The sequence below is a fragment of the Corvus moneduloides genome, chromosome 18 (assembly GCF_009650955.1).
Source record: "Corvus moneduloides isolate bCorMon1 chromosome 18, bCorMon1.pri, whole genome shotgun sequence".
NCBI lineage: Eukaryota > Metazoa > Chordata > Aves > Passeriformes > Corvidae > Corvus > Corvus moneduloides.
The window spans coordinates 2,599,052-2,614,571 of NC_045493.1; the positions used below are offsets into that span (position 1 = coordinate 2,599,052).

General features: G+C 44.9%; 1 protein-coding gene across 2 annotated transcripts in view; it reads left to right on the top strand.

Annotated features, from left to right (window-relative positions):
• The window catches only part of MED13L (mediator complex subunit 13L), a 333,660-nt gene that overhangs the window by 285,825 nt on the left and 32,315 nt on the right, over window positions 1-15,520 (top strand). For both annotated transcript variants that reach the window (XM_032128437.1, XM_032128438.1), the window contains 10 exons: window positions 849-994; window positions 2,362-2,556; window positions 2,943-3,134; window positions 6,995-7,157; window positions 7,991-8,095; window positions 10,410-11,138; window positions 11,809-12,031; window positions 12,484-12,589; window positions 12,969-13,093; window positions 14,234-14,333. In XM_032128437.1, coding sequence (XP_031984328.1) covers window positions 849-994; window positions 2,362-2,556; window positions 2,943-3,134; window positions 6,995-7,157; window positions 7,991-8,095; window positions 10,410-11,138; window positions 11,809-12,031; window positions 12,484-12,589; window positions 12,969-13,093; window positions 14,234-14,333 — 2,084 coding nt within the window. The remainder of the gene's footprint in view (window positions 1-848; window positions 995-2,361; window positions 2,557-2,942; window positions 3,135-6,994; window positions 7,158-7,990; window positions 8,096-10,409; window positions 11,139-11,808; window positions 12,032-12,483; window positions 12,590-12,968; window positions 13,094-14,233; window positions 14,334-15,520) is intronic.

Consider the following 15,520-nt stretch of genomic DNA (forward strand, 5'->3'; position numbering starts at 1 on the left):
CAGTGCCTTTGTCTAGAAACAACTGGCAGCAGCAGTAGAGCAGTTGGTTGACTTCAACACTGAAGTGAAGTGGCTGTAGTTACCTCTGTTTTTTTTCTTGGTGCAGGCAGTGAGAGCTGTCTCTCAAACACAGGTCCCATTAGGGCTGGCCCGGTGCCAAAGCCAACACCATAAAGCTGTGCACAGCTCTTGAATTGGGCAGAAAAGTCTGCACACTTACTGCAGCTCTGTACATTTTTAGTTGATTAAAATGATGATAAAAACATGAAATGTGGTTTTTTTGGTGGCTTTGTAGCAAGGAATATTTAAGCAAATAGTTAGCTGTGATGGGAGTCACTCTATGGGTAGAATAAAGGGAAAACATTTTCAGTACCATTCATTTCAAGCTAAGTTTGGTCAGCAGTGGCAAATCCATGGTTCACCCTAGGTTGTTGACAACTTTCTGTAATATTCATGTGCTTTTATATTTTTTTAATCAAGATTCTCATGAGGTGTTAGGCAAACATCTTTCCTATTCCCTTGTTATTCCTTTTCAGCTGGACCTCGTTGTGGGGTGAACTTTGAAGAATTTCTGAAGACCCCTCTTTTCACTGCTTGAATCCTGGTTAAAATCCCACTTATTTGTAATGAATTTGTTGAGTGAAAGAAGTAGGAAAACACATCTATGAGACAGTTGCCAACATTGTCAATTATGTGGTGACAGATCCCTCTGTCATGTGATTATCAGCCCGGCACTGAGCCTCAGAACAGGACAAGAGAGTGTGTGCTTGGCCTCCAAGGCTCTGAATTTCCCTCCTGGAGCCCATTAACACCGGTAAATGTTTCCTTTTGTCTCCCCTCTGCTGCAGCGAGCACTTGTCGTGTGCCTTCACGTTCTTCCTGCACGGGGAGAGCAACGTGTGCACGAGTGTGGAGATAGCGCAGCACCAGCCCATCTACCTGATCACCGAGGAGCACATCCAGATGGCCCAGTCCTCCCCCTCGCCCTTCCAAGGTACGGAGCTTCCCGGGACATAAACCATGTGGGGATGACTCCCCAGAACTTTCTATCCATTCGCATTGTTGTTAACGTTACATGCCAAACAAATCAAGCATTTTTGTTTAAAAAAACTTAGTATTTAAGAAAGTCAGTGCACCCGTGTGGTTTTCTGACATGGTCTCTCTGTAAACCCTATGTGAGCTTATGTGGTTCAGGACTGCTTTTCATTCATACATTGGCAACTGTTTACTGTTTTATTTTAAAAACAAGGGGTGGGTGGATGTGAAAATGTAGCAGAAACAATGAAAAACTTGAAGTATCTGTGACTATTTATTTGCCAGTGTAAGAAATTAGAATTTTATAGAGTTCAGTTGATGGCTTAGTAAATTCATAAGGCAATTTTTGTGTGATACTCTACCAAAAAAAAAAAAAAAAAAGAAAAACACCTAAGAATTTTGAGTCATTGAGTTATGCTGTCTTTACTACAGTCTGAAATTATAGTTTCAAAGCAATTAAAGCAAGAAATCTTTGTAAAGTTCAACACAGAGTAAAAAGACACCCAGAGACACATGAAATGATCATGTCTAGAGATGTTAATTTGTAGAAGCTTTATTGAAAAACATTTTGTGTCTAAATGTAAAGCTTTGACAGAGGCTCAGGCACTTCAATCATACATTTTATTTCAGTGAGATGAATTCATGACTCAAATCAAATACAACTAAAAGCAAAGTTGAGTCAGAATGGAAATACCTGTTGTTAAGCAAATAGTTTTCCCTATTTGTTGTGACTCTTCTTTGTGTATTATCTCTCCTTTTCAATGCTGAGAAGTCTCAAGTGTTCCTGTCCTCTGTTCTTTCAATGAGTGCTCATCCCTGAGTGCTCTTTCACTACACTGGGATTGCTGGAAATTCATTCACTGTGGAAGTTATGAACCCAAACTGCCACAGGGTCCCGTGTTAGCTCAGAAGGGGTTTGCAGGAGCAGTGCAGTGCCGTAGGTTTGGGCTCACACCTGTACTGGGTGTTGCAGTGGCTTTCCCTGGAGTGGACCCTTCATTGTGCAGGTGCCGGAGGCAGACACTGCTGACCCACAGCTGGAGCAGCCCTGCTGTGGGGCTGCTGTTTGCTATCCTGTGGTGCTGCTGGGTCCTTCAGGGCTGCTGTTTGCTATCCTGTGGTGCTGCTGGGTCCTTCAGGGCTGCTGTTTGCTATCCTGTGGTGCTGCTGGGTCCTTCAGGGCTGCTGTTTGCTATCCTGTGGTGCTGCTGGGTCCTTCAGGGCTGCTGTTTGCTATCCTGTGGTGCTGCTGGGTCCTTCAGGGCTGCTGTTTGCTATCCTCTGGTGCTGCTGGGTCCTTCAGGGCTGCTGTTTGCTGTGTTGCAGTGCTGGTGAGTCCTTATGGGTTGAACGGGACCCTCACGGGCCAGTCCTACAAGATGTCAGACCCCGCCACTCGGAAGCTGATGGAGGAGTGGCAGTACTTCTACCCCATGGTGCTGAAGAAAAAGGAAGGCATGAAAGAGGAGGAAGAGCTGGGATATGACAACGATTTCCCTGTGGCAGTCGAAGTCATTGTTGGTAAGTTTCAATATTTTGCCTGAAGGATTATTTTCCTCCTCATGATTTGGGAAAAAAAAAAAAATCTAATTAATCAGAAGCAGCCATTATAATTTTCCTATATTCTCTTGTAGCTCTCTTGACACCAGAACATCTGAGTAGTTCTGTTGCCTCAAGCTTTTGTACTCCCTGTATCCCACATGCCATTATTCACTGGATTGAGCTACTCATTTCAGCTCTGTACTGGTTACAGAGGGCTGGGTGTATATTAGCATGGAAATTCCTTAGCTCTTTGTATTTCAGATAATAAGTTTTGTCAAATTGACATTGAAAACAAGTGGAAGTAGCTGTGGTTGCTGGATATTATCAGGTGTGTTTAAGACTTGTGGTTTTCTATCTCTCTGCAGGGGGTGTAAGGATGGTGTATCCTTCAGCCTTTGTTCTCATCTCCCAGAGTGACATCCCCGTGTCACAGAATGGTGCCAGTGCTGCAGGCCATATAAATGTGGGACAGCAGGGGCTTGGAAGCATGAAGGATCCTGCCAGTACCTGTGGGATGCCCCTGACTCCCCCCACCTCTCCAGAGCAGGCTGTTATGGGTAAGCAGTGGGCTGGGGAGATGGAGTCAGACGCTGGGCTTTGCTCAGCTCCTGAGGAGTGAGTGAGCATGTGAATAGGGCAGGGTAAAGGCAGGCAGTGGAGGAATGTTAGGGGAGGACTTGTAGGTCTGTTCACAGCCAGTGCTGTGAGCACGCCTTTACACAAACCGGGATGAATTGGGTGCAGCTCCCTTTTCTGTGGGTGCATCTGTGTGCAGTGCTGCAAAGGAACACACAAACCTCTCACCACTGGGTGACCTTCTGCTCGAACTTGGAGATGTTTTGAACTTGTTGGGCAGCACTTGTCCAATTTCACAGTGCAATAGAAGTGTCAAAGACACGAAGGTCCTACAGGTTTCTGTGGGACTGTGCAGCCAGGTGGGACTAAAGAACCCTTGTTATACCCTCACTGAGGAGCTCCCAAGCTTAGCCTTTATGGGATAGTTCTGTCACATCAATAGGGTCAGTCTTGGAATCACAGAGTCGTTGAGGTTGGAAAAGACCTCTAAGATCATCAAGTCCAACCTTTGAACCTTGATGCAAAGCCGAGGAAAACTTGTCTGGATCCATTTGTCTGTGATTAGAGCCTATAGATGAAGACAATCAAAGTATTTAGTATTTACTGCTAATAAGTCAGAATGTGAGATGTGAATTCACTTGGAGTTGTGTTTTTCAAAGGAACTGAGAGTTAAAATAAGCAAAAAGCCAATTAATAACTAACTGAAGCAAGACAATCAACATTTAAATAACAATCTCTGTTCAAGTATTGATGCATATTTTAATGTGCTGTTGTTTTTTTAAATTTTTCAGAACCCTGTTAAACTTGTACAGTATCACAAGGGGGATTCTATTTTTGAATATTTATAAACTATCATTTATATAAAAGTGTTCATGTTGTCCAATCTGGCAGTCACGGCTTCTGTTTGATCTCTGCTATTGTTTGAGGGCAGTATGAATTTGTATTAGAGGGCTGCCTCTCCAGCAAACAATGAAAGGATTCTTTTTTATCAAAACCATTTTAAAAGACCTCGAAAAACTGGAGAAATGGATTGGGAAAACATGCCATGCAGTCCAGAATCACTAATGGAATCCATAAACTGGATTAGTGTGAGGCACGGGAATAACACTTTGGTTCTGCCCAATACTATTGAAAACTGGCTGGAGTCCAGGAAAGGATAGTGGAAGTGATCCTGGATTTTGCAAACAGGACCTCCAGGAAAAGAGGGACAGAATTGAGGTGGTTTATTCTAAAGAAGTAGAATTTGAAGGACAAGAATGGGCTTTTCTCTGCAACCAGTATGTAATGTATCTAAACTGGAGCAAAGCAAAACTAGGTTAAACAGGAGGAAAAACTTGCACTGAGGAAGGATAATGAAATGTTGGAGTAAATTTGCTGTTGGGAAGCTACAGAAGTTCCATTAGCAGAAGGGTGATGGGTTTGGTGGGGGGCGTTTCGTAAGGTTGTTTTTAAGACACAGATTAGTTAAATATGTTGATCCAGCTTTAAAGCAAGGACTGAACTAGATGATCTCTTCAGTTCTCTTTTAATCATATTTTCCATGATTGTGTCTAAAGTATGTAACAAAACAAATTCTTGCTGGAACTGGGGAACGGCTTCACCAGTGGAACCAGTCTGGACCACAGGGGATGTGTGGTAGCCTCTGGTGAGGGGCTGCTGTGTCCTCCACTCATTGTACCATTACCTGACACAGGTATCTATGTGTGCTCCAGGACTGTGTCAGGGATGTTCATGGATAAAAATTAGTGGGTGAGAACAAAGTGGTTTTGCCTGCTGTGCAGTTCTGGCTCACACTGTCAATTGCTGTATAGTATAAAAATATTGCATAATTATAGAAAGCAACAATTAATGCACCCCAATGTAACTTGAAAGCCCTGGTAGCTCCTTGGTTATCCTCTCATGCCTCTTGTCCTTCCCTTCCCATCAGACTTATCCTTGTTTTCCTCCTGCTGTTGATGCATGTGATGCCTCTGTGTGCACGTGATATTTGTCTGTATACACACATTCCTTCTCCCCTTCTCCAAAGGAGGGCACGTTTGCCAGTTCTGAAGTTCTGACCTGTTTTTTTGATCATCTGTCAAGTTCCCACTGCCAGAGAACCTTGGAACGCCAGTGAAATACACGGTTAGAGGCACAAGCCTCAGCATGCCCAGGGATTTTGGGGTTTGACTTCACAGAAAGATAGGCAGGGAAGATCCAGCTGGAGAAAGAAATACATACCATGAAGAATGAAAGAAGATGCAGGGTTAGGCAGCTCGTGCACCATTTCAGAAGTTGTGTTTTGCAGGTCACCTGGTGGCAAGCAGCAGGAGTCCCTGTTAGCTGCAGTGGTGTGCAGCAGAGTCCCTTCAGCACCTCACACTTGAGGCTGCTTGGATTGCGTCAGGCAGGAGGACGAAGTGTTCTGTACCCTGGTGTGACCTTGTGAAAATGCAGCACATCCCTCCTTGCTGTTCCATCCCCAGCCCAGAGCAGGGACTCCGTGCCCAGGCCACACGGACCCAAAGCTCCCTCTGCTGCTGCAGCTCGGGCTTGGCAGGATGGAGTTCAGTTCAGCTGAACACAAACACATTGTGGGGCAGGAAGAGAAGCTTCTGCTCGTACAGTAGTGGGTAAAGGCTTCTGCATCACTGGAAGGAATGGAGTGCAGAGAGTTTTCAGGCTCTCAAACATGTTGAATATCTTCATTTGTTATCTCTTTGATAACCGTACAGAAAATATGTACTGAGAATATCATACGCTGTGTTAATAGTGTTATCTACTGGTGATAAGATGGAAATTTCTGTAGTGATGTAGATCTCAACTGGAAAATCTCATCGAAGCCAGTTTTGATTCTGGTATTTCAACTCAAGCATATTATAAAGAAATGGCACAGAATCCCAGAGTGATTTGGGTTGGAAGGGACCTTAAAACTCATCCCATTTCACCCCCTGCCATAGGCAGGGATACCTTTCACTATCCCAGGCTGCTCCAAGCCCTGTCCAGCCTGGCCTTGGACACTGCCAGGGATCCAGGGGCAGCCCCAGCTGCTCTGGGCACCCTGTGCCAGGGCCTGCCCACCCTCCCAGGGAACAATTCCTTCCAAGATCCCATCCAGCCCTGCCCTCTGGCAGTGGGAAGCCATTCCCTGTGTCCTGTCCCTCCATGCCTTGTCCCCAGTCCCTCTGCAGCTCTCCTGGAGCCCCTTTGGGCCCTGGAAGGGGCTCTGAGCTCTCCCTGGAGCCTTCTCCTCTCCAGGTGAGCACCCCCAGCTCTCCCAGTCCGTGTCTGTAGGAAAGCATCAGTGATCCATTCATCTCCTCAGTGAGATTTAATACTAAGTATGAAGAACTGATCCTTGCTTTGAAATGGTGTGCGTAAACTATTAGTTTTCTTAATAGATGCTTTTATTATATTATAATAAACTTTGTCTTTAAAGCAACTCACCAAAGACTATATAAATTCAAGTTTAACGTCCAGGATAATTGTGAAAAAGCTCTGTCTGCACTATTTCTTAGTGATTCAATCCAAGGCTATAGGGGCTATCTAAAGTACCTCCATTTATTAGGGAGTATATTTTTATTTATGCAGATAGCTATGTATAATATACAGAGTCCGTCACATCACCTGAGGTGCAGTACGTGCACAACTCCATTGCCTGTGTCTGTGGTACAACCCAGTGCCACCTTTGTTACCTCGAAGGAAGCGTTGCTTTGAAATGTGTTCTGTAAGGATGCTCTGAGCATTCCCCAGTGAATGTGCACATCTGTGTAGCCAGCAGCCTGCTAAGAGCCTTCCAGGAAAAAAATCAACTGTGAATATGAAGAACAGGTCTGACATTGATGCTTCATTTCTCTTGCAGGAGAAAGTGGCTGCTCTCAGAGCAGCATCAGCCATCCAGCTGTGCAGGAGGGAACAGTCAGTGTCCACAGTCCAAAGAAATCAAGCAAGATTACTCCAAAATTTCACAACCGTATGGTTCACCGTGTGTGGAAGGAATGCATCCTCAACAGGGCACAGTCCAAGTATGGCAGCAGTCCTCGTGGTTTGCTTATTTATAACACAAAATATGCACTTACAATTGTCGTAGTTTTGGCTTTATGTTATTCCTTACAGGATTCCTTTGCTAGTAATCAGAACTAATGGTGCTAAACAGCATTATCTAGGAAAATGTGGTATTATCAAAGAAAATTTGTCACTGTGTTCAGCTGAGAGCTCCTGACACTTCCCATTGTATTTGCAGTTGTGTAGCCTGATTGTGCCAGTCCTTGAGGCCGTGCATCCATAGGATGTGCTTCAGCCAGGTGCTCTCAGATTTAGTGATGGCAGCTTCTATCTCCAGTTGTTGCTACTACACTGAAAGCTGGGTGACTGCAGAACAGATCATATATATTTGATATTTAGGGCTCTAAGGGGAGTATTTGTAAAGCATTACATGAGTTGGACTAAAACTTCAATTGGCAAGGGTGTATAAATTGATGTTAGTATCATAGGCCTTTAGTACTGGAGATTTAAAGTGTATCATGGTGAGCCCTGAAATATTTATTCTTCCTTATTTCCATGCACTTTCCTCATTGGGTATGTCAGACTAATTTCCAGAATCAGTTTAAATGGCTTTCCCGTTGTGTCTTGTGCTCAGACTCCAGACAGACTTATCTGATGCAGAGCTGGGACCTTCCTCCTACATAAATCAAACTGTAAATTTAAAGAGTAGTACAGGGATCTGCTGTCTATTTCAAAGGTCAGGTAGAAGGAAGGAATTTATCTGAGGGGAACATACATGAATTTATGCATGTACATTTTTAAAATTTTGTTTTACAAAAGGTGGTGATTACTAAAATAACTTTCTCTTCTTCAGGAGGAATCAAATTACAGCTGCAAATTTGGAAGAGGAAGTTCCTAACAATAGCGTTTCATGGGATTTTGTGGATCCAGTCCAAAGAGTCAGTTGTTCTTGTTCCAGGTGAGCTTTGAAGAGAATACACATTTGTCATACTGGGAGAGCCCTGTTTAATTCAGACAGAGGTACACTTGCAGGAGGGAGTTATGCTTTAGCTGAGACAAAAGGAAATTGTAATATCAAACCTGTGGTCACATTTGGGGGAAGAATCTGCATCTCAGCCCACTGTCACTTGCAGGAGTCAATCCAAGTGGGAAAATGATGGTATTGGGGCCAGGGTGACTCCAGAAGTTCCCATTCACAATGAGCTCATCCTGCAGCTTTTCACAGCCGTAGCCCTTGGTTAAGTGGTTAAGGCTTGTGGTGAAGAGGGCAGGATCTGCCCAAGCTTGTGAGCATCCTGATATTTGGAGGAAGAGGGAAAACATCCCTACAAATCACTTCATGTGCCTCTGGTCAATCTGCCATGGCACAAAACCCACCCAAGAGAATATTAAACCTTTGCAGCCTGGTCAGCCACTGTCACTGGATCAGAAAGAATTCACAGCTCACTCACACAAACACTTTAGGAAGTTATTAAATTATCTGTCATCTTTGGTGAGTGGTTAGAATTCCGGAACTCCTCACTCAGGAAAGGCAAACCATCATCACCAATTCTGCTGAACCATTCTTACAATTATCAGAGAGATGTTACAGGGCTAGAAAAAACCCCAGTTTGCAGTGAAATAGTCCTGTGAAACGCTTGTCCTGAAATTCTTGATTCCCAAGGTCACCATCTACTTGTAAGATGGGTGATAAAAAGCATCTTTACCAAAGGAAGTTATTCCTTAAGCATGCAGTTCTTCTTTGTGTAGTCAGAGGAAGAGATGAAGGGGTTGTGCATCCTACAAGGGTGGAATGTTCAGCCTGGAGACTCCCTGCTCTATCCCAAGTGAGAGGTGCTTTCTGCAGCTGTTTCCCCCCGATTATACACATCGTTTGTATTTATATACTCAAGACTGTGGAACAGATTAATGTTTTGTTAGAATACCAAGTGTTTCCTGTGGAAAACTGAGGTCCAGCTCTGCCTGGAAAGCATGGGGAATCAATAGTGGGCAGTGGGCGCCTGATTTTATGGATAGGTTCAGCTGCACTTGCAATTTCACACTTTCTGTTCATCCCTCCAGTGATAACTGCATCATAACTCACCAGCTGGAGCTGGTGAGCACAGCAGCTGGGAAATGGAAACATCATCCTTAAAATGAAGGCAGTACCTGATTTCAAACAGCAATAAGTACTTTCTGTGTAGCTGCAGAACCTGAGCAGCTACTCTCATATAGAAATTGTTTTAGTCATTTCTGTGCCCATTCCATGTACTGGATAAATGTCAAGATATGATCTTAGAACTGGAGTCTCAAAGGGCTGTCTGGTACTCAGCATCAAATTCAGTCTCCTGCAGACCCAGCTTGGTGTGTGAGGGACAGAATGTCTGAAATAATTCTCTGCAGTTAAAATACGGTGAATGATGGAGAATTAAGGCAATGAAATGTTACAAGAACATGCTTAAGGCAAATCCCCAGTTACCAGGGCATTAGCTCCACATTAGGGTGATTGCAGCCACAGACCATCTGCTGCTGCAGGGAATCTGCAGCGTGTCCTGGGAACAGCAAAGCCCTATGGATAGCTGGGATAACCCCACACAGCACGAGTGCTTCCAGGGGAAAGGGGCAGCAAGCACAAGACGTGTTTGCACCCTTAGACAGGGTTGGGTGTCTCCAATCTAATCCACTTCACTGGTGACCATGTAGGTTATCTTTTCAAGTAAAAAGCACATTACTTGTTTTGAAATGGGCTTTTGTTGTCCTTTTGTTGTTCATAAAATAGGGATGGAGTGATTCATTTTGAAATGATGTTTATTTTTAAACAGGTTTCAATGTTAAGCATAAACACATCTTTCAATTTCTGTTTAGCTTAATAAAATCAAATAAACAGCTAAACAAAAAACCCCTGAAAAACAAAAAAGACCAATAAACGTATGGGCAGGGTTATTTCCCTGTTGTCACATCCTTGGGAACCATCACCAGTATGATGAAAATACTGTTTAGCAGTACCTGAGACGCTGAAGTTCAATCCTGTGCTTCCCCGTCTCAAAGATGCTGGATGCAAAGTCAGAAAAGCCATATGAAGCCAGTAATAAGATTGTATGTTACTGCATTATTTTGTATTGAATATTTTAAAATATTTATTCAAACTTCCTCCATCAGGCAGAAATTAAACGTCTGTTAAAAGATCAGGAGCAGCCAGGAGGTTTCTCAGTGCTGCTCTTTGGGTTTGGCTTTCCCCTGGGCTCAGGGAACTGCCCTGCCCGTGCAGTGAGTGGTTTCTGCTCCTTTTCCAGGCACAAGGTGTTCAAGCAGCGCTGCGCCGGTGCCTCGGGCCGGCCCCCCACGCTGCCCCAGCCCGGCTTCGGCGTGGGGACAGCGGCGGCCTCGGCACTGCCCCCTCCTGCCTCCTCAAAGCACAAAACCACCGAGAGGCAGGACAAGGGAGAGAAACTGCAAAAAAGGCCCCTGATGCCATTTCACCATCGGCCCTCGGTGACTGAAGAGCTATGCATGGAGCAGGACACATCCGGGCAGAAGCTGGGACTGGCCGGGATGGAGTCCGCTTTGGAAGTCCCGAATTCCAGGAAGTATGAGAAGACGCTCTCGCTACCTGCTAGAAATCCAAGCAAGCAAATTAATATGAATCCTATGGATTCACCCCATTCCCCCACTTCCCCTCTGCCTCCCACCCTGAGCCCCCAGCCCAGAGGTCAGGAGGCGGAGAACCTGGACCCCCCTTCCGTTCCTGTGAACCCAGCACTCTACGGCGGCGGGCTGGAGCTGCAGCCACTGCCCAGCTTAGATGACAGGACAGTCCTGGTGGGACAGAGGCTACCTCTGATGGGAGAGGTCAGTGAGACAGCCTTGTACTGTGGCATAACTCAGAGCAACGAGGCCGTGGACATGTGGAGGACCTACAGTGTCCCTTCGAGCGACGACCCCGAGTTCCGGCCGCCGGAGCTGCCGTGTGAGAGGTATGATGGCAGGATGGAGATCAACCCCGACAGCACTGCACTGAAAAGGTGAGAGTGCACACCGAGCAGGGGGGTGGCGGCTTTTAATCATCACCAAACTCTAATTTCTCATTTTCAAATGAAAAAGGCCAAGGCTTCACTTGCCCATCACAGATGCTGGAGAGAATACCGGGTACTTAAATAGAAACACACTATTACAGATGCTTTCCTGTTCCATATCTGGCTTTCTGTTGGACACTACAAGAACTGATCAATCTCTTTGTGACCTATTTTTGTATTTTATGCTAGCCTAAAAATTACTCTAACATTCTGATAATGCATTTTAAAAAATGCACCAGAGAGAGTGGTTAATGGAAATGTTTAAGCAAAAATTAATTGAGGAAGAGTTATTGAGTTAAAAGAATATTTGGTTTGGTAATTACAATGGAGTTTGCTCGGCTGAAAAGGGTTTCAGCCTGAAAAATACAGCCTGGGAAGGCTGGAAAATGTTTTCATTTACATAGCGACAAAATTGATTCTTCTTTCATTGTCCCAAAGTAGGTCTTAATACAGTAAGGTATTTAATACTAAATGTAGCCAATACATCCTTTATTTGAGGAAAAAAGCATTTCTGCTTGATCAAGGGGGATGGAGTGAGCCATGGGCTGTGTTTATGTGATGGCTACAGATCATGCTGGTTTTGTTTCATGGAGTCTTTGCTTGTTTGTTTTCACTTCAGGCTCTTAGCACAACCTAATAAACGGTTTAAAATTTTGGAAGAGCAGAAACCAGTGCAGACCCTGAACTATCTTGACCCCTTGCCTCTACTACAACCCCCTGGAGAAGGCTGGGGAGACGCCAGTGATCCTTACACCTTCGAAGATGGAGACATCAAGTACAGCTTCACTGTCAATAAAAAATGCAAACTTGGGGCTGAGAAAGATCCTTTGAAAAAGAACAAGGTAAGGTGTAAATCCAGAGTCTCTGGCATTAATGTTCTTGTGGGATTTATCCTGTAGCACAGCATTTGCTGTACAGCTCTCTGGAAGACACAAGCCTGTTCCACAGAACGAAATCAGGCATATACATATTTATATTTACATTTATATTTTCATATAATTTTTAATTTTTTTTTTTTTAATTGACACCTGCATGATGCTCCTTATGATCTTATCCTTTAAGGAGCCGTTTCAATGTCTGGCTGTGCAAGCAAACATTTCAAAACATGTTTTTTCCTGGAGATTTTGAGGTGGTTAATTACCTGGACTGGCTATCAGAGCTGAATGATGTCCATGGAATCCTCTGTAAATCTTACATTTAACTCAGACCCCTAGGTTTGGCTGGATGTAGGAAAACATTTGTTCTTGCGTAGCTTAAATTCATATCCATGAAATCTCTTTAATTTTTTGTGTAGTCAGAAGATGTGATTGGTACCAAGGAAATCCCCCCAACAGGCCATTCCACACCAGTTCCTGATGGAAAAGATGCCATGTCCATTTTCAGTTCTGCTCCTAAGACTGGTGAGTTAAAGCTCTTAGATTGAGTCTGCAAAGCAAAAATACCCATATGCCATAACATCTTGAGGGAAAAATCACATCTGAACTTTTGTCTGTAACGTCAGAGCAACAGACAGCTCCCAAGCTGGAAAAAACTTGATTTTCCTTGTCTTTCTTATAAAAACAATTTTATATATATATATATATATATATATCAGCATATTAGAGAAGCAGCAGCTCCTTCCTTGTTTCCCGGCTGACCCTCGGTGGTTGCTGAACAGCCTGCAAGGCTCCAGCACAGCAGAGGTGCTCAGTGCTGCTGGGAAAGGTGCTGCTGTGTCCCCGCCTGTGCTGCCCTGTTGCTGACGGTGCCCCCGTTTATCTCCCGTTCCCTGGCTGCCAGACCCGCGGCAGGACGGCGCTGCCGGCAGGGCCGGCTCCGGCAGCCTCACCCAGGTCACCGACCTGGCCCCGTCCCTGCACGACCTCGACAACATCTTCGACAACTCCGATGAGGATGAGCTTGGGGTGAGTCTCTGTGGGACTGAGTATCCTCTAGGCCAAAAACCAGGAATCCTGCTGGGAATGATTATCCTTAATAGATGGGAGAGAGGGTTTCCAGGTAGGCAGGCTTGGATTTTAGCTAGGAAGGACTGCTGGCAAAGAAAGAGATCCTTCAGGAGATCTGTTCTGCATGGACAGGCTGTAAGGAGCTTCCAGAGGGAGAGCCATGCAGTTGCTTTATAAATCCATTATACCTAGTTCTGTGTCCTGGACTTCTGTCAGAATTTTGTGTTAGAAAGTTGTGGAAAAGATCCAAGTTTTATTAACTGGTGATTAGTTCTTTTACCTTGTCTGAGAACCTGACCAAAGAAAAATAAATTCAGCCTTACAGCATGTTCCCTTTCATTCTTCCAAGCACTTTATTTCAGTGCGAAGAGAAATAGTTGCTGCATGTTAGGAAATACAAAAGGAAATGCAGATTTGTATCAGTTATGAGAGGGGGAAACTGCCAGGGAAGGCAAAGATTTGAATAGTCGCTATCTTTAAGCATAATCTAATATGGCCATAATCACAAAAGGTGATCCTAAAGTGACTGTTAGTAGTAGATAAGGATGTTTAAAAGTCTAATGCCTTTTTCTTGGCAGGACTTTACAAGTGCACCACTTTCCTTGCTGTGGTTCCACACAAACTGCACTTCAGATGCCACAGTTAATATGCAAATCTACCAGAGGACTGTTCTGTCAAAATAAAAAATTACTTTTTTCTCTGAAGTTGGCCTGGACAGCCCTAATGTTTTTCATGTCTTAACATTTGCATGTGTTGGGCTTACTTGCAGTGTCATATTCCCATTCTTACCTTGGAGTAATCCATAGATGGAAACAAGTAGAGCAGTCGCAGGCATTTCAAGCTCAGGGCTTGTGATAAAATTTTGAATATAATTTGTGTGTGTATAGAAATACAAAAGTACATAGTTACGTGTATGCGTGAATTTATGAGGGGGTATATAGACAGGCAAATATTTTTCTTTTTAATGTTGGAAGAGGGAGAAAAATCCAGACTCCTTGGGGGGCAGTGGGGGGGAGAGCAGAGAAGCAGCCGTTCTCTTTGCGGTGCCGTGCCCCTGAGAGGTGCCAGTCTGTGCTAACTGCAGTGTTTGGTTTGCAGGCCGTGTCCCCAGCCCTGCGCTCCTCCAAGCTGCTGGCAGCGGGCTCCGAGGAGCGGCCGCTGGGCAAGGACGGCCGGACCGCGGTTCCCTACCCCCCCAGTGAGTACCAGGGCTTCGCTGGGCACAGCTCAGCCCTCCCACGCGCACAGGCCTCGCTGTGCCAGCCCTGCCGTGGCGCTGGGCTCACGGAGGGTGCACCTGTGCTGGAGTTGCCGGGTTTTAATGAGGACAGTGGTAATACAGACACGGATTTTTAATGAGCCTACTGAGATTTGAGGTGCTCTTCTGTTGGCATTGTTGTCTTAGTCTGGAACTATGGGATGGGTTTGTTACAAATCTTTCTTTGGAAGCTCTCCCCTCTCTTCTCAGCTCACTGTTGGGCACTTACACCATTACCACATCCCTCTTTAAGTATAAATCCTTCTACTTAATGAAATCAAAGAATTTAAAGCCATGGCTTACCAATTGGCCATGATGGTGCAACCTGTCTTAGAAGAAAATTGCATCAACCATGTGACAAATTAAAACTAAAATCACCTTCAGAGTTTAATCTGGATGTGGAAGTGCATGATCAAAATCAAAGGGCTGGGCTCTAACTGTAGGCACGGTGTAGACCTTTTACAGGTGGTTGTGGCAGCGATGCTTGTACAGGCCGTGCCCATGGACAAGGGAGGTTATGGGAGTGCAGGAAACTGATGAAATTGTATGAAATTAGATTAAAATAATAGGGCTTTTTTCTAAGGACTGTGCCAACAGCTGTTGGGAATGACGACTTGTACTCTGAGGTTTGTGGGCTCTGCTGCATTTCTTGCACCTGACAGGAGGGTGTGGCCAGGGCAGGTCAGGCTTTGCTCGCAGGGAACTGGGACAGGAGGAGAGGGAACGGCTTCAGGCTGGGCTGGGGAGGGTCAGGTTGGATATTGGGAAAATTCCTTCACAGAAAGGGCTGTCCAGCCCTGGCACAGCTGCCCAGGGCAGTGCTGGAGTCCCCATCCCTGGGGGGATCTAACAGCCGTGTGGATGTGGCCCATGGGGCAATGGTGGCCTTGGCAGTGCTGGGAGTGGGTGGACTGAGTGATCTCAGAGGGCTTTTCCAGCCTGAACAGATCTCTGATTCTATTGTGGTATAGGTGGCATTCTATTGAGATGAAGGAGAAATGTGTCTGTGTTTGTGGGACAGGAGGAAGGTGAGAACTTTTGGTATAATAGTAACGAATCAAATGACAAATTACTTAGTGGTGAGAAGGAAGAGTGCTTGATTTCTGTGGCCACTATAAGCAGAAATC